The sequence below is a fragment of the Lycorma delicatula genome, chromosome 2 (genome assembly GCF_047948215.1).
Source record: "Lycorma delicatula isolate Av1 chromosome 2, ASM4794821v1, whole genome shotgun sequence".
Lineage (NCBI taxonomy): Eukaryota > Metazoa > Arthropoda > Insecta > Hemiptera > Fulgoridae > Lycorma > Lycorma delicatula.
In genome coordinates this window covers 146,268,352-146,287,866 of record NC_134456.1, presented here as the reverse complement: position 1 = coordinate 146,287,866, position 19,515 = coordinate 146,268,352, and the positions used below count along the sequence as shown (strand labels likewise).

Here is a 19,515-nt window from a genome sequence, read left to right as displayed (position 1 = left end):
TAAGGATAACCTAACAATAGAAAATAGCAACATCCACCCATCAACAATTACCTTAAATAAATACAATCATTAGTATTATAATCACTGAACATGGATATTTAAAAAAAAATAAAAATTGATAACGGAAGCTATTATAAACCAAAAGGAAAAACTGGGTAAACAAGACAAGGTTAGCTACAAAACTATGTGAATTTCTTAGTTGTGCGCAGTAATGATTTCTCAAAAAGGACACTACCCTTAGAATGAAATTAATTTGTGTAAGGCAAATTTTAAATGATAACATTTATACATGACTTATATAAAACTTGTTAAATGATTACAATACATGTAATTACTTGTCCATAGGCAAATTTATCAGATTACACCACCACCTACAAGGTTAGTTGGACAACACAGCTGAAATAACCTTATGCACTGGTAACATTTTAATATTTTTTCCTTTGTGTTACAATAGTTATATAGTCTCTCAAAGATGAAGCATGTTTAATGTAGAAATTTACTCATGAATAAAAGTATGACAGAAGAATGTTTTCAGTTGTGTACCCTGTCTGGAGACTTCTATCACAAAAATGTTATGAGGCTGGGATTATACAGCATTAGACAAACATAGACTGAACTTTAATGTTATCTATGTAAGTTCTTAGGTCAGGAAAGAGCAATTAACTTGCATTTACACACAAAATCTCTTAGAAATTTATTCTCTTAGATTGTTGTAGGCTGTTAATAGTTGAGAGGATTTCAAAAAGGTTGCACTGACATTCGTGAATTGAAAGACCAGATAATATAACTACATGTTTTTCATAATGAAAAATACACAAAGTATTATTTCTGGCACTGACCATTAGTTGATGAAAATGTGATTAAGGTGTTGGATCATTCTTTGCTTACATGATGAAATATTTCCTGGATGGATACAAAAAAGCCGTATAAATAGTAGTGAAAATTCTCATCCTTTCCATGAATAATCATTACACACTCACATGTAAAAGCTTGTTACAATGTTTTTTTTTAAACTATTCACCCTCAAAGAAAAGGTGAAGAAAAAAAAATTTCACTGCAAATAAAATGTAGCTTGGTTAGGGGTTTTATAAGTTTACAATCAGATTGTGACAAAACCATGAATTTGCTTCTGAAAGTAACTCAAACAGTATATTTTAAAAAATCTTATTTATTAATTTTCCTTCTGAGGAAAATTATATTCCTTAAGGGAATGAGACCCTAAAAATAACTATAGTAATAATGGCAGTTTAAATGTCCTTATTGAAGTAGAATTCATAAGTTTGCTTACAGACCTGCAGTAAAATTTAGGGTACAACTCTTCTTGTGCAATAGAAAGAAGATGGCCAAGTCTTGTTTGACAACTTATTATTAAACTACGACTCAACAAAAAGTCCAGAAAGTTTAAAGCATATATTGAATTCTATACTGTGGTTTTTTAACAGCGGAAAGGCAAGGAAAAATACATAGACAATGAAAGGAAACATCCATTCTGTGCAATGGAATCTAAAACAAAGTAAAATACTTAATTCCTGCGAAAATTATCATTATTATGTTAAAGAAAAAGTGAACACTTGGGTTAGAACTAAAATTAAATTTTAGATTTAAAATATATTCATTTAAATCCAATAAATAATAGTTCCACTACATGCTTTAGACTGTATCAGCAACAGAATAGCTCATTTTACTTCAGCGACGGAGATAGTAAATACATTTCTCTATATTTGAATCTTTCTAAGTATGCTTTTAATTTAATGCAAATAATTTTGTACATTCTGACGACCCAGATCTCTTCAAAAGCAATTAACATGAAAAAGAGAACTCTTCAAAAGCAATTAACATGAAAAAGAGAAAGCAGTAAGGATTAAGCAATAAGTAGGAAATAATTAGTTTCTGTAAAAAAACTACTCCAATGAAACAACAGAAACAGCATTAGAACTAAATACAACATAATGACTTAAGTTTTTGATCAACCTCTACACATTGAAAATGTTTATAGAGATATGCCTTTTTCTCAGCTGAATATCAACAATTTGGAACCTTCAATATAAAACCTGATTAAACACTCAAACTTTATGCAAACTGTTTTAAAACTTATGAGAAACCAATTAACAACTTCGGATGATAAATCAAAATTTATCAGTTCCTTGCAACTCCACAGGTTTTTTAAAGATCTTGTGATTATTTCTTAACACATGCAATAAATTCATGATAATAACCAAAAAAACAATAATTCTTTACTACTGTCATGCTTTCCTAGATGCTAGCCTCCTGAGCAAGGAGTAGCATCTCTGTCTTTCTTTCAGGAAGTTATGGGTTTAATCCTGTAGTTTTGGCTGGCATTTTTAAAAAGGTATATTCATTTTTCATCACATAAAAATATATTCAAAAAAAGGCAACTTAATACTAGCCTGCTGTTACTTTATAAATAAATAAATGTAACACAGTGCATCAGATTGGCAATGATATGTCTGACTAAGAGGGATACAGCTTCTTACTCAGAAATTTTATCCTAATTCAAAGTTGGGTGGTTAAACTATAACATTGATTTTTTGAATAACAAATAACATTTTATGATCTTGTTGAGTCATAATTTTTTTATAAAGATACAGTCCTACCTACACACAAATAATATTTCATCAACAGCATATAAAATTAACAATGAACAGCCTGAGGTATTGATGAAGCTCTTAAATAAATTTTGAGAAAGGAACTGAAGTTAATTTCAAGAGCAACCCATATTTCTCATCTTTTGGGGAACATTAATTTTTATTAGAACTCAAGAGAAAAATGAAATGTGGACCATCTGTGTTTAATAAAAATTGCATTAAACATATACCAAGGTAATTTACGTTTCTTTATTCTTAATAATTGGAGAATTCAATAAGATGCTTTTTGAGATCATACATTCTGTTTACTTACTGAATGCATTCTTGTGCTTTTCCCTTATTCTGATATTCTTGGATAGTTTGTATTAACTGACTATTTTCATCCAGCATCTAAAAGAAAAACAACAAACCCCATGATAATTTGATTAAAATAAAATTTAGCAATAAAGAAATAACATATTTACACACTCTCCATCTTGTTTAACTACTATGATGTAAAAATAACCAACAAGTCACTTTCCATTACTGTAAGCTTAATTATTTGCACGATAACTAGTACACCTTATCAGTAAAAAATTATTATTAAGTGAAATTTTATAACACCATCCATAAGACATCAAAAGTTAGGAAACAAGAATAATATTATTTATTTGTAAAGAATTTTTTTTTCTATCTTGATTGGGTTGAGCTCCATTTTCCTTTTCCCATTTATTTTATGCATATTTACGGCAGTTAACTGCACTAGCATTTTGGGAAAAATATTTAAAAATTCTTAAGATTGTTACTTTACATTAAAAAACTAATTTAAAATGAAAATTAACTTTAATTATACATTTTTTTTAATATAATCCTTTACAGATGGAGCAATAAATATAATATAAATGACATTTATGTATGTTGAGATACATATGATGTATTTATATATGTCAAAAAACTGGGAGGATAGCAGAGGATAGAGGATATCAGCAACAATTGGGAAAACAAAAATTTGAAGGTTAATGTAATATGACAGTTTTAATTAGTCAAGGTTAGCGAGCGAAGCGAATGTAGGTTAAGTTTGGTTAAATTATATTTATAAAATAAATAAATATAAATAACCATTTATTAAAATTAATAAAGAGACTGTTCATTTTCCACCAAAATCAGATTGACTACTTTGTTTTTAAATAAAGCTGTAGCTGCGGTGGCGTTAATACGTAAGTACCGATTATTATAATAAAATTAATAATTATCAATTCTGATATTTGTGTTTTTATTTTATGTCTCACCAAGTATAACAAACACTTTACATAGACTATGTTTCATCTATAAAGTTTATAATATCTAACATGCTTCTATTACTGTACATTGTACAGTATGAATAAAATTAATGAAAATATATGACAATAATCATTCTGTTTGCTATGTTATGTTTTACGAAATAGCCCATAACACAAAAATTTATACTTAAATATAAACAAGCCTATATTTAGATAAAGAATATAAATTATTTAGATGCAATAAATATTTCATTATTTACAAATAACAGCAGACTGTATAGCAGAACAAATGATGCATTAGGTCTGTATTCTGTGGCGAGCAACATCACTACAGCGCCTTAAATATTTTGTCAATTTCTGGCCAAAAAATTATTGTAAATTAAAAAAAATTAAATATTGGTATCGGTCTTAAAGATATGAATTAAAAAAAAAATCAGTCACATTGATCGGTTTCTTGATACCCCACTAGCACTTAACTTGTTAATACAACTAATGTTATCATGAAAAAAGTAACCAAACAAATTAGTAATTTAACAACTGAAAAGAAGAGGATGATACAATACGTATTTTCTGTGTATCTGTCAAGCCCACAACAATATGCATGTTATGTTAACCTTCACAGTGGTTATAATTATAACTGGGCAACATTAATAATATATCACTCTTCAAAACAACATAGCCATTCTCAAAAATAACAAGCACAACCCCCCCCCCCCCATACTATGTCACAAAGGAAAGTGGCATTTTTTCTTAGTCTTTCTCAGCAATCTGAGTCTACTATATCAAATCATCCAAAGTCTACCAAAATGTGGGTAATATTCTTTCCAAGTGACACTCTGATTATTACAGGAACATCATTAATATCATCAGGTGTTTCACTTTTATAAGATCCATAGGAAAGACTGGGACAGATAACATAAAACAAATTAACGCAAACTTTTCTTTCATGACAAAACACATTGCTGTTCCAATCATACAAAAGAGGATTAAAAATATTACATATTTTGGGAAGGCTTATTTCCACTTAACCATTAAAATACTGCAAACCATAGATTGATCTGCATATTTAATATTGACTATAAATCTGATTATCCATTCCATAAATTTTATTTTTGGCTTAAAGCATTATTTTGATCTTTCTAATCTTTGTTTCTACAGGAATTTTTATTGCTTTATATCTGTATATTATTTTTGGCTTCAGTTAGAAGGTTAATCTTTTTTTTGCTTTATTATTTGTAATTATTATGTTAAGATAGTTAACAAAATTAATAAGAGATAGAGGAGTCTGGTATGTCTGTACAAGATAGCGCAATTTGTAATGTTATCTGCTGACTGCAATACTCAAAGCATATTTGATTACCAGTGTTACTGGAGTACTTAGTGTTACAAATTATTATTATATTATGTTCATTTGTTTATTTTTTAATAAATATATATATAATTTTTTTTTTCATTAAACACAATCAATCTATAATGCATCTACTTAGGATATGGTATACTTATAAATTAAAGTTTATTGATAATATGCTTTAACTATATAATGGACATTAAGAATGTTAAAAAATAAATATTTTCAAGAATATCTTTATGAGAAGGGTTTAATTTTAAGGTATATCTAATTGTAATGGAATAACTAATTGCATTTGCCTACTGCAAGCCAATAAATATATTTGTGACCAAGAACAATCTAGTTAATGGAGATCAATTAATATAAGTTTAATTTATTTTACACTTTTAAAAGCAAGTAGTACACTCGTACACAAATTACGTTTTCTTAAAACAATCACCTCGGACCATAACATTAAATATTTTTAAAATCTACTTAGATCCCACACATATTCTGATAAATCTGCATTTAGTTTTACCGAACTTTATTGTAAACCCAATGGAATTAATATTTTTATTAAAATAAAACTAACTAGCCTACAAATAAACCTGAGTAATAAAACAAATAATTGACCGCTGTATTAAATTTCCCAAAAAAGTACAGTATATCGTAATACCGTGTAACGGGTGCTGACAAAAAGGCAAATTACACAACTTAAGATAGAATTAATCGTTTTTACCTTCTGAATTTGTGCTGGGCTAGGAGGTGGTCTTCCTCGTGGAACAAATGCAACTGACATATTGGAAGAAAATATTCTAACTCTTTTAATAATACTGGTACGATAAGCTCTCGTTGAGGTTCATGTAAGTTCCACAACCTTACACAATGTACAACAGGATAATGTCACAAAAGACAATATACGTACAATTAATCTTAAAATTACACTAACAATTAAATGCAAAAATACATCAACGAATCGCTAAGGAAAAATTAGCAAAAACCCGCTTCAAAAGCAGACATTTCACCCAACCGAAACGACACCTCTCAGAAACACAGAGGAACGCATTAGTTCGCATTTAGTTAGCGCTTTATAATGGTAAGCTAGACCAATTTAGCAACGAGATATAACAACTATTATATAGCTTCGTCTGATGATAGTGATTAAGAAAGCAAAGAGAACATTTAGTACGGGTTGAATTCCAAAACAAATCATAATATAAATGTAAATTGCATAATTTTTGCTCACAAATATTTAAATTAAAATTTACTCCAGCATCATGAAAGTATAGATGTTTTAACAGTTTTATTAGTTATAATATAGATATAATGCCTGTTTATTGAATTTATTAGAAAAAAATGTTGCAAAATTATTTTAAAAAACGAAATATTTTCAGCTGTCAACTAAATACTTTAATTCAATAAGCTGTAAAAATAATTAGCATGCAGTAAATTATAATTACTTCTAATTATAATTATTTCTAACATATTTTTCATTTTTTCTAGTAAAATATTTGTATAATTATCAATAATTTATTTGTTTGCATGTTATAAATATAAACGTTTTAAGTGATTTTTGTAATACTATAGTTTTCAGCTGAAATTAATTTATGACAGCTGATGTGAGGGATTGATTACATTTGTAATTCGAATTATTAACATAACTAATTTCTGACGGAATGTGAAGTGTTTTGTTTAGTGAATTAGTCGTTTTTAATATGCTTTAAAGTACATATTTTTCTTTTATTTATAATGTTATGTCCTCTTAATCTTTTCATGACACTTGAGATAGATTTTTTAGATTTCTTCATTTTAGTACTTGTTTCAAAGTATTAAAGAAAAATAGTTGTAGTATACAAAAACCAAATGAAAATAATAAACAAATTTGATGATATTTTAATAAATGTTTTTTTTTTTTATATATATATATTAGAATAAGTATTGTTTTATTGTCGTATTAGTAAAGGGTTTAGTAAATCTTTTCCAGTGTTATTCCTTCTTTTTTTACAGTTATAAGACGATATCAGATGGCTTTACATAAATAGTTAATGTGAACAGTCCTGTTGCAGTCATTACAGGAATTTTGATGTTTGTTGGAATTTTAATTGAGATTTATTTAATAAATATTTCTGCAAAAAATAATTCTGACTTTTAGTAGTGATTAAATAAACAAAATTATTGTAATTCTAGTTGAAATAATTCATCTCTCCCTTTTATCAGGTTTTTTGTACTGTTTTACAAAGAAACTTCTTTGTTGATGTGCATGACAAAATGTAACTTTTTTTCAAACTTTCGATAAAGAAATGACAAGCTTTGTCAGTTAACGTTACGAGATTTTTCCAAAATTAATTAGCAGTTTCTTTGTCAGTGTAATTTGTTTTAAAATGGTTTGGAAATCTCTTAAGTGTATACATTCAGTGTCATCATCTGTGTTGTACTTGCACATTTAATAAGTTGTTTTTGTCAGATTTAGTACACAATTTCATATTATTCAAATGTGTTAGATCGTATTTATTTGCTATTCTTAAAATTTGAATGTGTATGATTAATATCTGTGTATTACTATTCTGTCTCTATGATGTGATTTATAAAGATTTGCCCTTTTGTTGTACATAATGCTTTGTACATGCCTTACTGTCTGTTGGTAATTATGTATGCAATCAACCAGATATATTCACTGTTTTAAATTTTCATTTGAATCCTCCAATATATTTGTTTAGTAAGTCTGTTGAGATGTTTGCATAAAGCACAAGAACCATTAGATCAGTTTAAACTGTTCTTTCAACAGATATTATTATTGAAAGTTTAGTTGTAAATTTACCCAGATTTCTGCATTATTTTGTAAATAGTAAAGCATAAACTGAATGAAAGTATTATTTTTACGCAAGCTATATTTTAATTGTGTTAAAATTTTAAAATACTGGTCTTTTTTTTCCAAACAATAAATAAAACTAATCACTGATGACTAGAAGAAAATAAGTGAAAAACAGCATCAGCAGATTACTTATTTTGAATTACCTAAATTATTTTATACTGTTAAAACCAGTAAAAAATAAAATTGAGTGAGAAATAAAATTGCTAAACGTTTAGTTTTGTTAGTTGCTAGCAATAAGTAGATTATTACACTTATACTGCTTGAATATATAAGTATCTAATACAATCAAAGTAATTCATGAAAATTGTTTCATAACCTACTTGAATGTATTTATATACCTGTAACGTATGTATATATGTCAAGAATGCTAACATGTTTTCTTTCACAACCGGGTGACAAATATTCTGTGGTATAATTTTAGATACAATTGAAAGTGTTGAAGAGTTTTTGCATTCATTTTGCTACAAGTGGTTTCTTTTTTAGGGCATAACTAAAGCCTTTTATAATTTGGTTACATGTGTGTTTTTGTGTGTGTTCGTTCATTTGTATCTGATGTACAACTTTTTTTTTTACCTACTCACTTATTTCCATTTTTGAATAATCTGATATATGTTTTTCATTACACCAAAATAAGGAATTTATATTCAGTCTCATTTATCAAATTGTAATAAATTGTAATCTGTATGAGAAATCCCTGCATTTTTGCTAACCTGTTTTTTATAGTTGTTACAAGTACATTATTTAAATCTAGTGAATAAATTCGCCCAGAAAAAACCTATTGTTAAGTTGACAATCATTGACAATCTGTAGCTTATAACTTTCATTTCAGGTGGATGAGATGAAATTAAAAAACCATATACCATTAAGTTTGTGAGGTTCATGAAATGAAAAACAGTAATTTTTTTACACAAAAAACATAAATTTTTAATGGAAATCAAACACTGTTATAATTTGAAGAAATTTAATTTGTTACTTGCATTACTAGGTAATAATAAATAAGCATTAGCTTACGAAGCCCTCTAAATTATCATCTTGTTTGTAACTTACAAAAAGTAATAAATTGATACAGCTGCATTCTTTCTTGTTTTAAATTTATTTCTTATTAGATAAACAAAATGATAAAAAAGGTTTTGTTATGTTCAGCTATAAACACCCAAAAATGTTATTCATCCTAATCAAACTCATTTTTAATTACTAATGGTTAAGCTAATCTTTTTTTTGTAAATGATTGAATTTTGCTAATTGTTGTTTTATGTATAGATATGTGTTAAAACTGCTCTGCACCGTGGTTGGTTGAAGAATTAAGTTTTGTAATTGGTTTAATATGATGCATTCTGATTGGTCAGGAATATTCATCCTTACAATTGATTAAGATTAGTGAATTTTGATTGGTTAGAATTTATTTTATTGTAGTGGTAATTTTGTGCTTTTACGTAATTCTTTTGTTGATATATGGTTGTTTATGTATTTTCTGACAAGCTGTCTTTTATTGTGTTGTGTATTTTATGTAATGTAATGTTTATATTGATTTTTCAGTGTAGTTGTGTGTGTGTGTGTGTGTGTGCATGTGTATTATTTGATATGAGAGGTATCACAGAGCTGCATATTTTCCTTTGTATGATAATTATATTATTCTGAATAAGTGTCTTACTTGTACGGTAATTTTCAATGAGCATAAAGAAGATATGCTGTCTTAATTATATTGCCATTGTACAGTACACAGGTAGTCCAGAAAGAAGTGAATGTTGATTTATAGCGCATGAGCTGGCGAACTCCTATAAATGATTAAATGAACCCTTTTGCATTAGTTCATCTGTGGCAATTTTTGTAACTGTAACTATGTTACTAGTGCTTTCTGCAGTATGTCTGTTCAACTGAAGAAGGACAAATAATTAAGTTTAGAAGGGTTTTAGAAGAAAACAATACATTAATTTGAAATTATATCATTTTTTAATAATTTTAAAGTGTCACCACAGTTACAGCCTTTCTTTCTTTCTTTCTTTCTTTTTCCTGTTTAGCCTCCGGTAACTACCGTTTAGATAATACTTCAGAGGATGAATGAGGATGATATGTATGAGTGTAAATGAAGTGTAGTCTTGTACATTCTCAGTTCGACCATTCCTGAGATGTGTGGTTAATTAAAACCCAACCACCAAAGAACACCGGTATCCACGATCTAGTATTCAAATCCGTGTAAAAATAGCTGACTTTACTAAATATCATTACTAAATATTTATTACTATATTGTCTTTTGATTACGCTACTTGCTGTGAAGTTCATGAAGATTTCTTTTTCGACAGCTGAGAGTCCTTCGGGAATATTTTTAAGTACATCACTAACCCACTTGTAACTTGCTACTAAGTTGTCAGCAGCTAGAAAATAATTTTTAGAATCCTTTGCCGGCATGGCTAAATGATTTTTAGTGGTTACAAAAACAACTTTCACATGTTGTGCTTCAGCCTTGTAAGTTTTAACACATTCATCCACATTTGCAAACATTTCTATGTTTTTTTGCTTTAAATTACTGCTCTACAATTCCAATTTTGTACAAAAAATTTTTCATATCCAACATATGTGTATTTGCACCTTGGAGTTGAAGACTCAAGATATTTAATATCTCAAATTTCTCGGTTTTTAGTCGGTTTTCCTCGTCTAGAAAAATGGCACTTTCATCTCTTAATTCATAGACACGTTGCAAACATTTCCCACTAATAACCATCTGCCTCACTATAAAATAGTAACACTGAATGTACTGCACCCATGTCTTTACAAAGTGCAGAAAAGATTCATAATTTTAGGGCTCTCATTTTTATATAATTTACTACGATTGTACACAGCAACCTCATTATTTACTTCATCCTTATAATTTACAACCGTCGTTAGCACAATATTCAGATTAGGACTCATTTCATTGGATGCCAGAACTTCTCTGTGGAACATGCTATGTGCCCAGACACACTGTGGAGATTTTTGTTTCACAAGTGCTTGTATATACTTTGGAAACCTAAAGACATTGAATGAGTACCATCGGTGCATTTTCCAACACAACTTTTCCACTTTATGTTTGCTTTGTTTATAAAATCATTTAAAATAACAAAGAATGTTAGTGCTGTTGTTTTGAGTTCTATTGGTTTGCAGAAAAGTAGTTCTTCTACTGCTGATACACCTTCACAGAATCGAACATAGACAATGAAATGAGCATCTTTATTGCTATCTACTGCCTCATCAAGCTGAATTGAAAACAATTTGTCACCCAGCTTCCCAAAAGGCTGATGCTGTACATTTTCATCTATATCACCAATTCAACAGGCAACAATATCATTTGATAGAGGTATGGACTGCAGTTGTTTGGCAAAATTATCTCCAAACATAGTTTTTACAATCTCAATTGCAGCTGGCAAAATAAGCTCTTTACCAATGGTGTGAGGCTTTTTACATCTGCCTATTTTATATGAAACTTTGTAAGAGGCAAATAAATCTTTTTCATTCACAAAGAGAAGATTTTAATTTTATTCAAAGAATTCTTGGGGTTTGTTAACATACTCACTAAGAAGCATTTCCAAATATTGTTTAAGTTTATTAGGTTTCATGCTGTCTGATGTGAAAATTTTGGAGCAAATGACACAATGGGGACATTCGTTTTCATTTACTTCAGTACTAGTAAACTCAAAAATTTAAGTACTCTTGAGAATATTTTCTTGATTTTGTTTTCGGAACCACGCTTGTCTGTGTACTTGTTGATGCTTCACTATCATCTAACGCACACTTATGCCCACTTAAAAATCTATCCATGATTCTGTATAAATCTACTGCCGTGAATATTTAATACTCTGAATTGCAGTTAATGTACAAATTACAACATACACATTCACGATAGATTTGATAGCAATAGAAGGATCGACTCGACTGAGACTGGCTGGAATTGAACGAGGTGCAGCATTTATACACGTTTGCGCAGATGTTCCAGAATGTTTGAGACAAATCAGAACTAAGCCATGAGAATATCCAATATGGTAGACATAAAACAGAGAGGAATAGAGAGGCTTCAATTCTGTTTTGTCAATACAGTGGATCGGTATTGTCAAATATCAACAAATTTACTTATTCTTGGTAATTTGTAAGGTTTGTAATTAAGAACATAGTTTAGCTTTAGCATCAAAATACATTATTATTGTATGAGAGAAGGACACGATGAAAATCATGATTGAAAATTGGATCACAAATACTGAAAAGTTAAGAAATGCTGATCTAGATTATTAAGGTACTGAATGACTCAAAACAAAGAGTGGAATTTTTTGTATGTTTCAGAACAAAATGGGGGACTATCAGCCTTTGAGATCAGATGGTGAACAAGATGGAACTGCTATGCATCGTAGAACAAATGTCTCATCTGCTAAACAAGATTTGTATTATAAGAAGCCATGGTCGCCATTACGAAAAATGGCTTTTGTTACATCACTGATACTGTGTTTTATGACTATTTCTGTCTTCTTGTGGGTTATACCTTGTGAATGGTCAACATGTCCTTCTAATATTAAACAGTTAGGCTGGGACAAAACATTGTATGGTCTAGGTAAATCTATTTATATATGACTATTATGCTAAATATATGGATTTTGTAATAATTACATTTAGAGGATGCTATAGAGCATGAACTTCCTATAGATTGTTATAGAGTGTATGCATTTATTACTGCCATAAACAGTGTTCTTATATAAAAATTGATCTTCCAGATTGAGTTAAATGAACTTTGTATTCTGAAACAGTCCAACTAATAATAATGATTATTATAATACATTCAGCTATTAAAATTTTTTACACAAATTGCTTAAATAGTAATAAAACTGTTTTATTTTTTACAGTAAAAATATAAAAATTAATAATGCAAAATAAAAAAAAAAAGTGTAAACCAATATAAAAAAAATTATTTTCCAAGAGAATTGGGTTTTAATTACCTGGTGAAACTGTAAAAAAAAATAGCATGAGTGAAGCAAAGAAAAGATACTAAGAATTATCATAATATGCATACATTAAGCAGTTATAATAAATTACACAATTTTTTTTGTTTATTTTGTTGCTTCGTTTTTATCAAAATTTGTAATCAAATTTCTAACTTGTGTTCAATTCAATCTGATTTATATTGTAAAATAAAATTTAAAACAACGTAAATGACATTTTGTAGGTAACAGAATTCGGTTTTAATGTTGATATTTCTTATTTTGAACATTTTCATTTAGTAAAATTGCATCTTTTTGGATTCCAGAATTCCATAGAGAAGCATTTATCTGCGTAAACATGCTGTAACTTGGTGATTGTACTTTTTAAAGTTAGTGTGACCAAAGCAAACTACATGTACTTTTTTATTATTTTTTTTGTGAGGAGGGGGAATACCAGTTACATACGCCTCATAAAAGTCAGTGTCAGACTTACCACAGGTTCTGTAAGGAGATAATTAAAGTGCATATGTGTTTCTGCACCCTACCGACTAAATCTAAACCCCCTTCCCACCAACTCACTCTGTCCAGGGCCAGACTGGCATTGAAACATTACCTTGGCCCTGGTGGTTGCCTTCAGACTCAGGGGATTTAGAGTCCCGATGCGTCATCACTGTCGCTGATCCACGCAAGCACAGACCAGTGACAGCTCAGCAGGGAGCTGTCCTTCCCTTTATCCTCTAGTTGTGCTCTTCTGCCTCTCTCAGAGGACTTTTCCCAGATATTATTATTTCGCTAGCAGCACTGTAGAAATCCTACCGAGCTCAGTCAGTCAGCATTCTAGTTCTCTCTTCTATTTCTTTTATACTGAAAATATTTGTTACCATACTTGATACCAGTTACTATTGTCTAGTTTCTGTCAACATAAATTCTTCATATTTTCCAGAGTCAAGTTGGCTAGTTTAGGCGAGACCCTAAAATAATTCCATCTGTCACAAACAAAGAACACGTGTTCTGGAGTATCTTCCTCTCCACAATATGTGCAGTCAGGTGAGGATCTTCTTTTGAACCTGTTTAGGTATGCCCCAAATCCCCTGTGGCTCGAAAGAAACTGTGTGATGAAGTATGGCACCCTCCATATCTCCTCTGGACCAAGGTTCAAGTCTGGAAATCAGCGCCTGGTCCACACTCCTTTAGTTGAGGCTTCCCAGCATGCCTGTCATTCTTCCAGCAGTATTTGGTTTGCCTGTTTCTTGGGAACCCCATCATGAATCCTGGAAATCAAATTAATTATGAAACTGATCGGTAGCAGAACTCTGACCACTTCCCTGGATATTGTTCGTTATGCCATAGCTGACGTGATTGCCAGTCTATGCTGGAATGACTGTAAAAGCCCACAGCTCCTCTTTGTTTCTTGAACTGACCTCCAAGCCAGGGCCACATATAACAGTACAGATGTTGCTACTGATAAAATAAGCTTCCTTACACCAACTCTGGGTTCAGACTTTCTGGGCACTCAGTTTCTGTAGAACAATCATGGACCTCTCAGCCTTTGTAACAGTCTCCCTGGCATGGGTAGCAAATTTCCTGGATCTCTCCAAGTATACCCCTAACTATGTAACTACCCTATCCTCCTTTATTATTTGTCCATCTACTACAACAACCATATCCCTCAAGTTCCGTCGGCCAACCATCAGCAACACCACCATCTTATTAGGAGCCAGCTTCCCCCTTTCTCTGAGCCAGCCACTGACTCCTCTTGCAACTTCATTGGCCAACTGTTCATCACAGTCCTCTGTATCTGCAGCCACCAACAGGGTCAAATCATTGGCGTTTGCAACCATCTCGGAGCCCGCCCCTGGTAACTCCATGCACAGAAGGTTGTTGTACACCACATTCCAAAGTATTGGCCTGAGGACTGATACCTGTGGAACACCACTGAACATATTAAACTCTTCCCAGCCTTCCTCTGTATCCACCAGTAGAGTTCGTTCGTGCAGATACCTTTTGATAAGAGTCAATAAGCATCTGGACCCCTTTTGCCTGCAGCACATCCAACAACACACACTACAGAATGCTTTTAAATGCATTCCTTATGTTCAGGAAAATTAACAGAGGAATCTGTCTCTTCCTCCTTGTTCACAGCTCATCGCATCACTTAGTTAATAGCATCAATAGTAGAGCACCCCCCAGGATGAAGCCGTACTGGTTGTCTGAGAAATCACCAGAGAGCTCTATCTCCTCCAGTATCCATCTAGCAATCATCTGTTTGTACAGTTTTCCTATTGAATTAATAAGATATGTAAGTCTATATAATTTTTACTCTCCTGTATCCAACTTTAGGGACCAGAACTAACCTTGCAACTTGACAGTTGTATGGGAAGTCTCCCCTTCCAACTGCCACGTTCAGTTCCTCCAATAGGGCCCAGGAATGCCACTCTGCCAATCTTCTTATTACTGACCCCGGCACCCCATCCAGACCTGGGTGTTTCTTTTTATTGATCTTTTTTGTCGCCAACTGTAACTCCTCCAGAGGGAACCTGTGTACCTCATCACTGAGAATCTCAGTCCACTCCTTTTCCGCAACACAGAAAAGGGTTAATATCGATCGCCCTCTTTGTCTGCTCCCTAGACAAGCAGGGGAGACATCTTCACAGCTTCTTAGTTGCTATCTGGAAGCGTCTTCCCCAGGGATCGGAGTCCAAGTCAGAAATTAATTTATTCCAAGAATCTGATTTTGCTCTTTTAATCAAAGCGCTTAGTTTCTTCCTGGCATTTTATACTCCTCCTCAGCTAAGTCAATATCATCCAACTGTCTACCCCACATCCTCTGTAGTACTCTTACACTCCTGCAGGAGCTTCTGATGACCCGGAGGATCTGTTGAATCTGTCTCTTAATGTGTTTCTATCTTGTGTGAGCCACCACTAGGTTCATGATGTCCTAGCAGGAATGGAACAGCCTTGTGATTGCTGCAATGGTCTTTGTCAAGCACCTTACCGTCTTCTACCCAGTTTTGTACTCTCACTAAGACTGCAACTACATTTAGGACATATCTGTCCCTTCCCCTTGTAAAGGTGGGTACTGCCGGCTCGCCAATGACCACAAAGCCCATGGTAGCTAACATCATTATGAACTGAAAGCCCCTTCTTGTGTCCTGGAGTTCACCAACTTCTAGGCGTTTGGGATTAAAATCCCCGGCTACAATAACCGACTTTTTCTGTCTCCTGACATAGACCTCCATGTCGTCAAGGAATTTGTTGAAAACTGACTGTTCCCAGTTCGGGGAGGTGTATCCATCCACCACAATAGAGTGAGTAAGTTCAACCATGATGAAGTTATCATAAGAGGTGACTCGCTCCACAGCAAACTGCCCTGAGACATTCATAATCACCACATCTGAGTCCTTATCTATCCATCACAGATTAGCGGACAACCAACCTTTATTCAGCTTTACGATGATGAGGAAATCCCTGTTACACTTGTTAGCCATCTTTCGCACAAGGTTGTGCGCAGCCCATCTCCTGTTTACATTCAATAGGATGATATTCATCCTTGAAATTTCATACAGACTCAGGGCCCCTATCCACTGTCCAACAGTTCCACAAGCCACATACTTCTGAGGAGCCTTACATTCTGCCCTTCTATGCCTGAACCCACCGCAGTTCGTGCGTTCTGGGCCTGTACAAAGTGACGACATATGACCAGGCACCTAAAGCAACTGGAGTCCAGATTGATCACTTCAATTCTACAGGAATGCCACCCAATAACTACTCGGCCCAGAGCCAAGAGCTGACTGGCATCCTTACCTAGTAGGATAATTGTTGCATTCTGGCAGCTTCCATGTGCAGGACGTAGAGACGTTATTTTCATTTCTACATCTCTCTTCAATGCTTTCCTGATGGTCTCCACCACCTCCTCTTTTTAGCATTGATGACTGGATCTGTAACATGCAAGATTATCCTCTTGGATCCAGGTCCCTTGTCTACAGCAATAACATTCATGGCTGTGGCTAATTTATCTTTTAAGTTTTTGGAGACCTCCTTCCCCAACAGCTTAACCTCAAGTTCACTGCCTCTACCTTTTTTTACAGACATAATGTCCGTGCCCAAGTCGGTAGGCCAAGTTGTTACTTATTATTTAAGTCATCTTTTAGCGTTAATTATTTTCAATGTTTTCATTCATTTAAACAGAATCTACTTTAGACGTAATTTATAATATGTGCATTTTTCAAACCTTCAGTTTTATGTGTTTTCTCTTTTTCTTTCTGTACTTTATACTTTCTGTTGCTTTGTAAACTTCAATCTACATTTATTATGATTAAATCATGTGGTCATTATCCATGTTTGCTGCTGGATACATTTACATCCATTTTGTAAATTTGATATTTATACCTAATCGTATAGTCAATTGGTTATCATCTATTTTGGTATCATCCATTTTGTTACATTTTTACAACTTTTGAAAATAGTGGATATATTACTAGCTTGTTTTCTTGCAAAATTCAGAATGATTTATTTCTCTTCATTTCTGTTACCACAATCCCCTATATTTTCCCTTCTATTCCTTCTCATGCTGTATTATTAAGTTCATTATTATTAATTTTTTACTACTTTTGCATCTTGTACTGAAGAGACTGGACCCTCATCAAATAAACTGCATTCGCTTTAAATGTATTCCAAAACAGTTTTTCTCCACATCTTTCTAATAATAGCATTTATTATGGTTTACAATTGTAGTATAAACTTTTAACAACTTTGAACAAATCCATGAGTGTGCTACCAATGATTATCTGTACTTTCTGAAGTTTTATAACATCATGTTTCCATAATAATAGTAACATAGTGACTATTATAAGAAGTATTGTGTAAATTGACTTACCACTGGAATTTTTTTTCTAATGATTTAAAATCAATCTATTTAGTTCTTTTGAATTCAATAAGATTATCTGTAATTCTCCGTGTTTATCGGATTTTTTCTTTCATGTTGATAATTTCAGCTTTCCTCGAGGGGAAGATTTTTTCATTCTTTAGGACCAGTAAATCTTAAGTAATCTTAATTCAATTAATCATATAAAAAAATCATTTAAGAACTCCTGTGGCATTGCTTGTCATCTTGATTAAATAAAAGATCTTTTTATCCAAAAGTTTTCCATAAAAATCATGAGCAAGTGTTATTAGTTTTTCATAGTTGATACATAAGTTATCTACTTGGTACATCACAAAATACAATAGTTACCATAAGAAAATTCAGAGATTATCTGGAAATTTTTGGACACATTATAATAAAGAAGAAGATTCACTTGAAATGTATACAAGAAAGCATGAAACCTAGGCATATTCAGAAGTGTATATATATATATATATATATATATTGTCGCCGAATGGCTTCGACAGCACGTGGCACTTTAAAACCTTGAGGTAGCCCTGAAAAGAACATTTGAGGTTTTTGGAGTGATGGTCCTGAAAAGGCCATTTGTGCATTTTGTGAGGTAGCCCTGAGAAGGGCTGTTGGGTCTGGAAGGTTGTCGTCTGGCGATGACTCAGCTGTAGTTGAAAGTTGTGGCTTGTCCATTGTAATTGGACCAAGCTTCCTCTCAGCAGCAGTTGGGCCACTACAGTGGCAGTGGTGGCTCCCTAAGCCCCACACTGTCGGGTCAGCACTGTTCATCTTCTGCTGGTGCGGCTGAGGCAGTTCTCCCTGAGTGATCCCACCCTGGGCTCACCAGCCTGGATACTTTAAGCTGGAGTGGAAAGGTAGTGTCCACGCCCAGCAGCTCCCTTGGCAGGCCAGCCAGGCCTGCTGGGGATCCAGCGAGGAGCTGACGATCCGGATCATCTTCGGTGAGGATGTTGGCATCCGCCGAGGGGTACCACATTGAACTGGCCAGAGAACTTCTTCCACCTTGTTCTCCAGGCAGTGGTCGGCGACAAATTGAAAATTTGTTGTCATTCACTCTTTTATAGGAGCCTGTGAGTGTTGGGACCGCTGTGGTAGGAGAGTTTCACATTCAGCTACTTTGGTGAAAGAGGTGCTTGTGCAGGCGCGTACATATACTGTACTCCCGTTGACATCTGAGCGGCTAGAGTGGTCTCGCCAATGTGAAGCTTGGAATGTACTTGGCAACAACTCCCTGTCTAGGCAGGCACATATAGGTCTCACTGTAGTTTTGTTGTCAGGGCATGGTGTGCAGGTTTGAGCCTGGAGACGTGTATCTTTAGCCGGGTGCCTTTCTGGTTGATTTCATAAACTTGTCCTGTATATTGAAGGATGATGTACGGGCCTTCCCATGGAGCCTCGAATCCTACATGTCGGCCATCACGAGCAGGTTTGGCGTGCTTCTGACAGTAGACCTGGTGAGGTGCTGCCTTCTCCTCTCTTTCCTCAATGGGTTGAGGGGGTTCCTCTGCTTTTGGGTGCTGCCAATCACAGGGTCTCTTTAACTATCTTCCAATGAGTAGTTCACTTGGAAGCATGCCAGTTGTGGTGTAGGGTCAATTTCTTAATGTGAATACCACT

The 19,515-nt window shown here is 32.9% G+C and overlaps 2 protein-coding genes across 5 annotated transcripts in view; one reads left to right on the top strand and one right to left on the bottom strand.

Annotated features, from left to right (window-relative positions):
- LOC142319297 (uncharacterized) overlaps window positions 1-6,282 on the bottom strand; it is a 32,528-nt gene extending 26,246 nt beyond the window's left edge. Inside the window, exons 1-2 of the mRNA XM_075356407.1 lie at window positions 5,932-6,282; window positions 2,920-2,996 (exon numbers count right to left, since the gene is read on the bottom strand). Coding sequence (XP_075212522.1) covers window positions 2,920-2,996; window positions 5,932-5,991 — 137 coding nt within the window. The 5' untranslated portion in view covers window positions 5,992-6,282. The remainder of the gene's footprint in view (window positions 1-2,919; window positions 2,997-5,931) is intronic.
- Window positions 6,283-6,762: 480 nt separating this feature from the next.
- The window catches only part of LOC142319296 (protein FAM234B), a 45,675-nt gene continuing 32,922 nt past the window's right edge, over window positions 6,763-19,515 (top strand). For 2 of the 4 annotated variants that reach the window (XM_075356402.1, XM_075356406.1), the window contains exons 1-2: window positions 6,763-6,917; window positions 12,373-12,637. In XM_075356402.1, coding sequence (XP_075212517.1) covers window positions 12,379-12,637 — 259 coding nt within the window. In that variant the 5' untranslated portion in view covers window positions 6,763-6,917; window positions 12,373-12,378. Of the gene's footprint in view, window positions 6,918-9,324; window positions 9,456-11,202; window positions 11,396-12,372; window positions 12,638-19,515 lie in introns of all 4 variants that reach the window. The other 2 variants (XM_075356403.1, XM_075356405.1) reach the window with 2 other exon arrangements.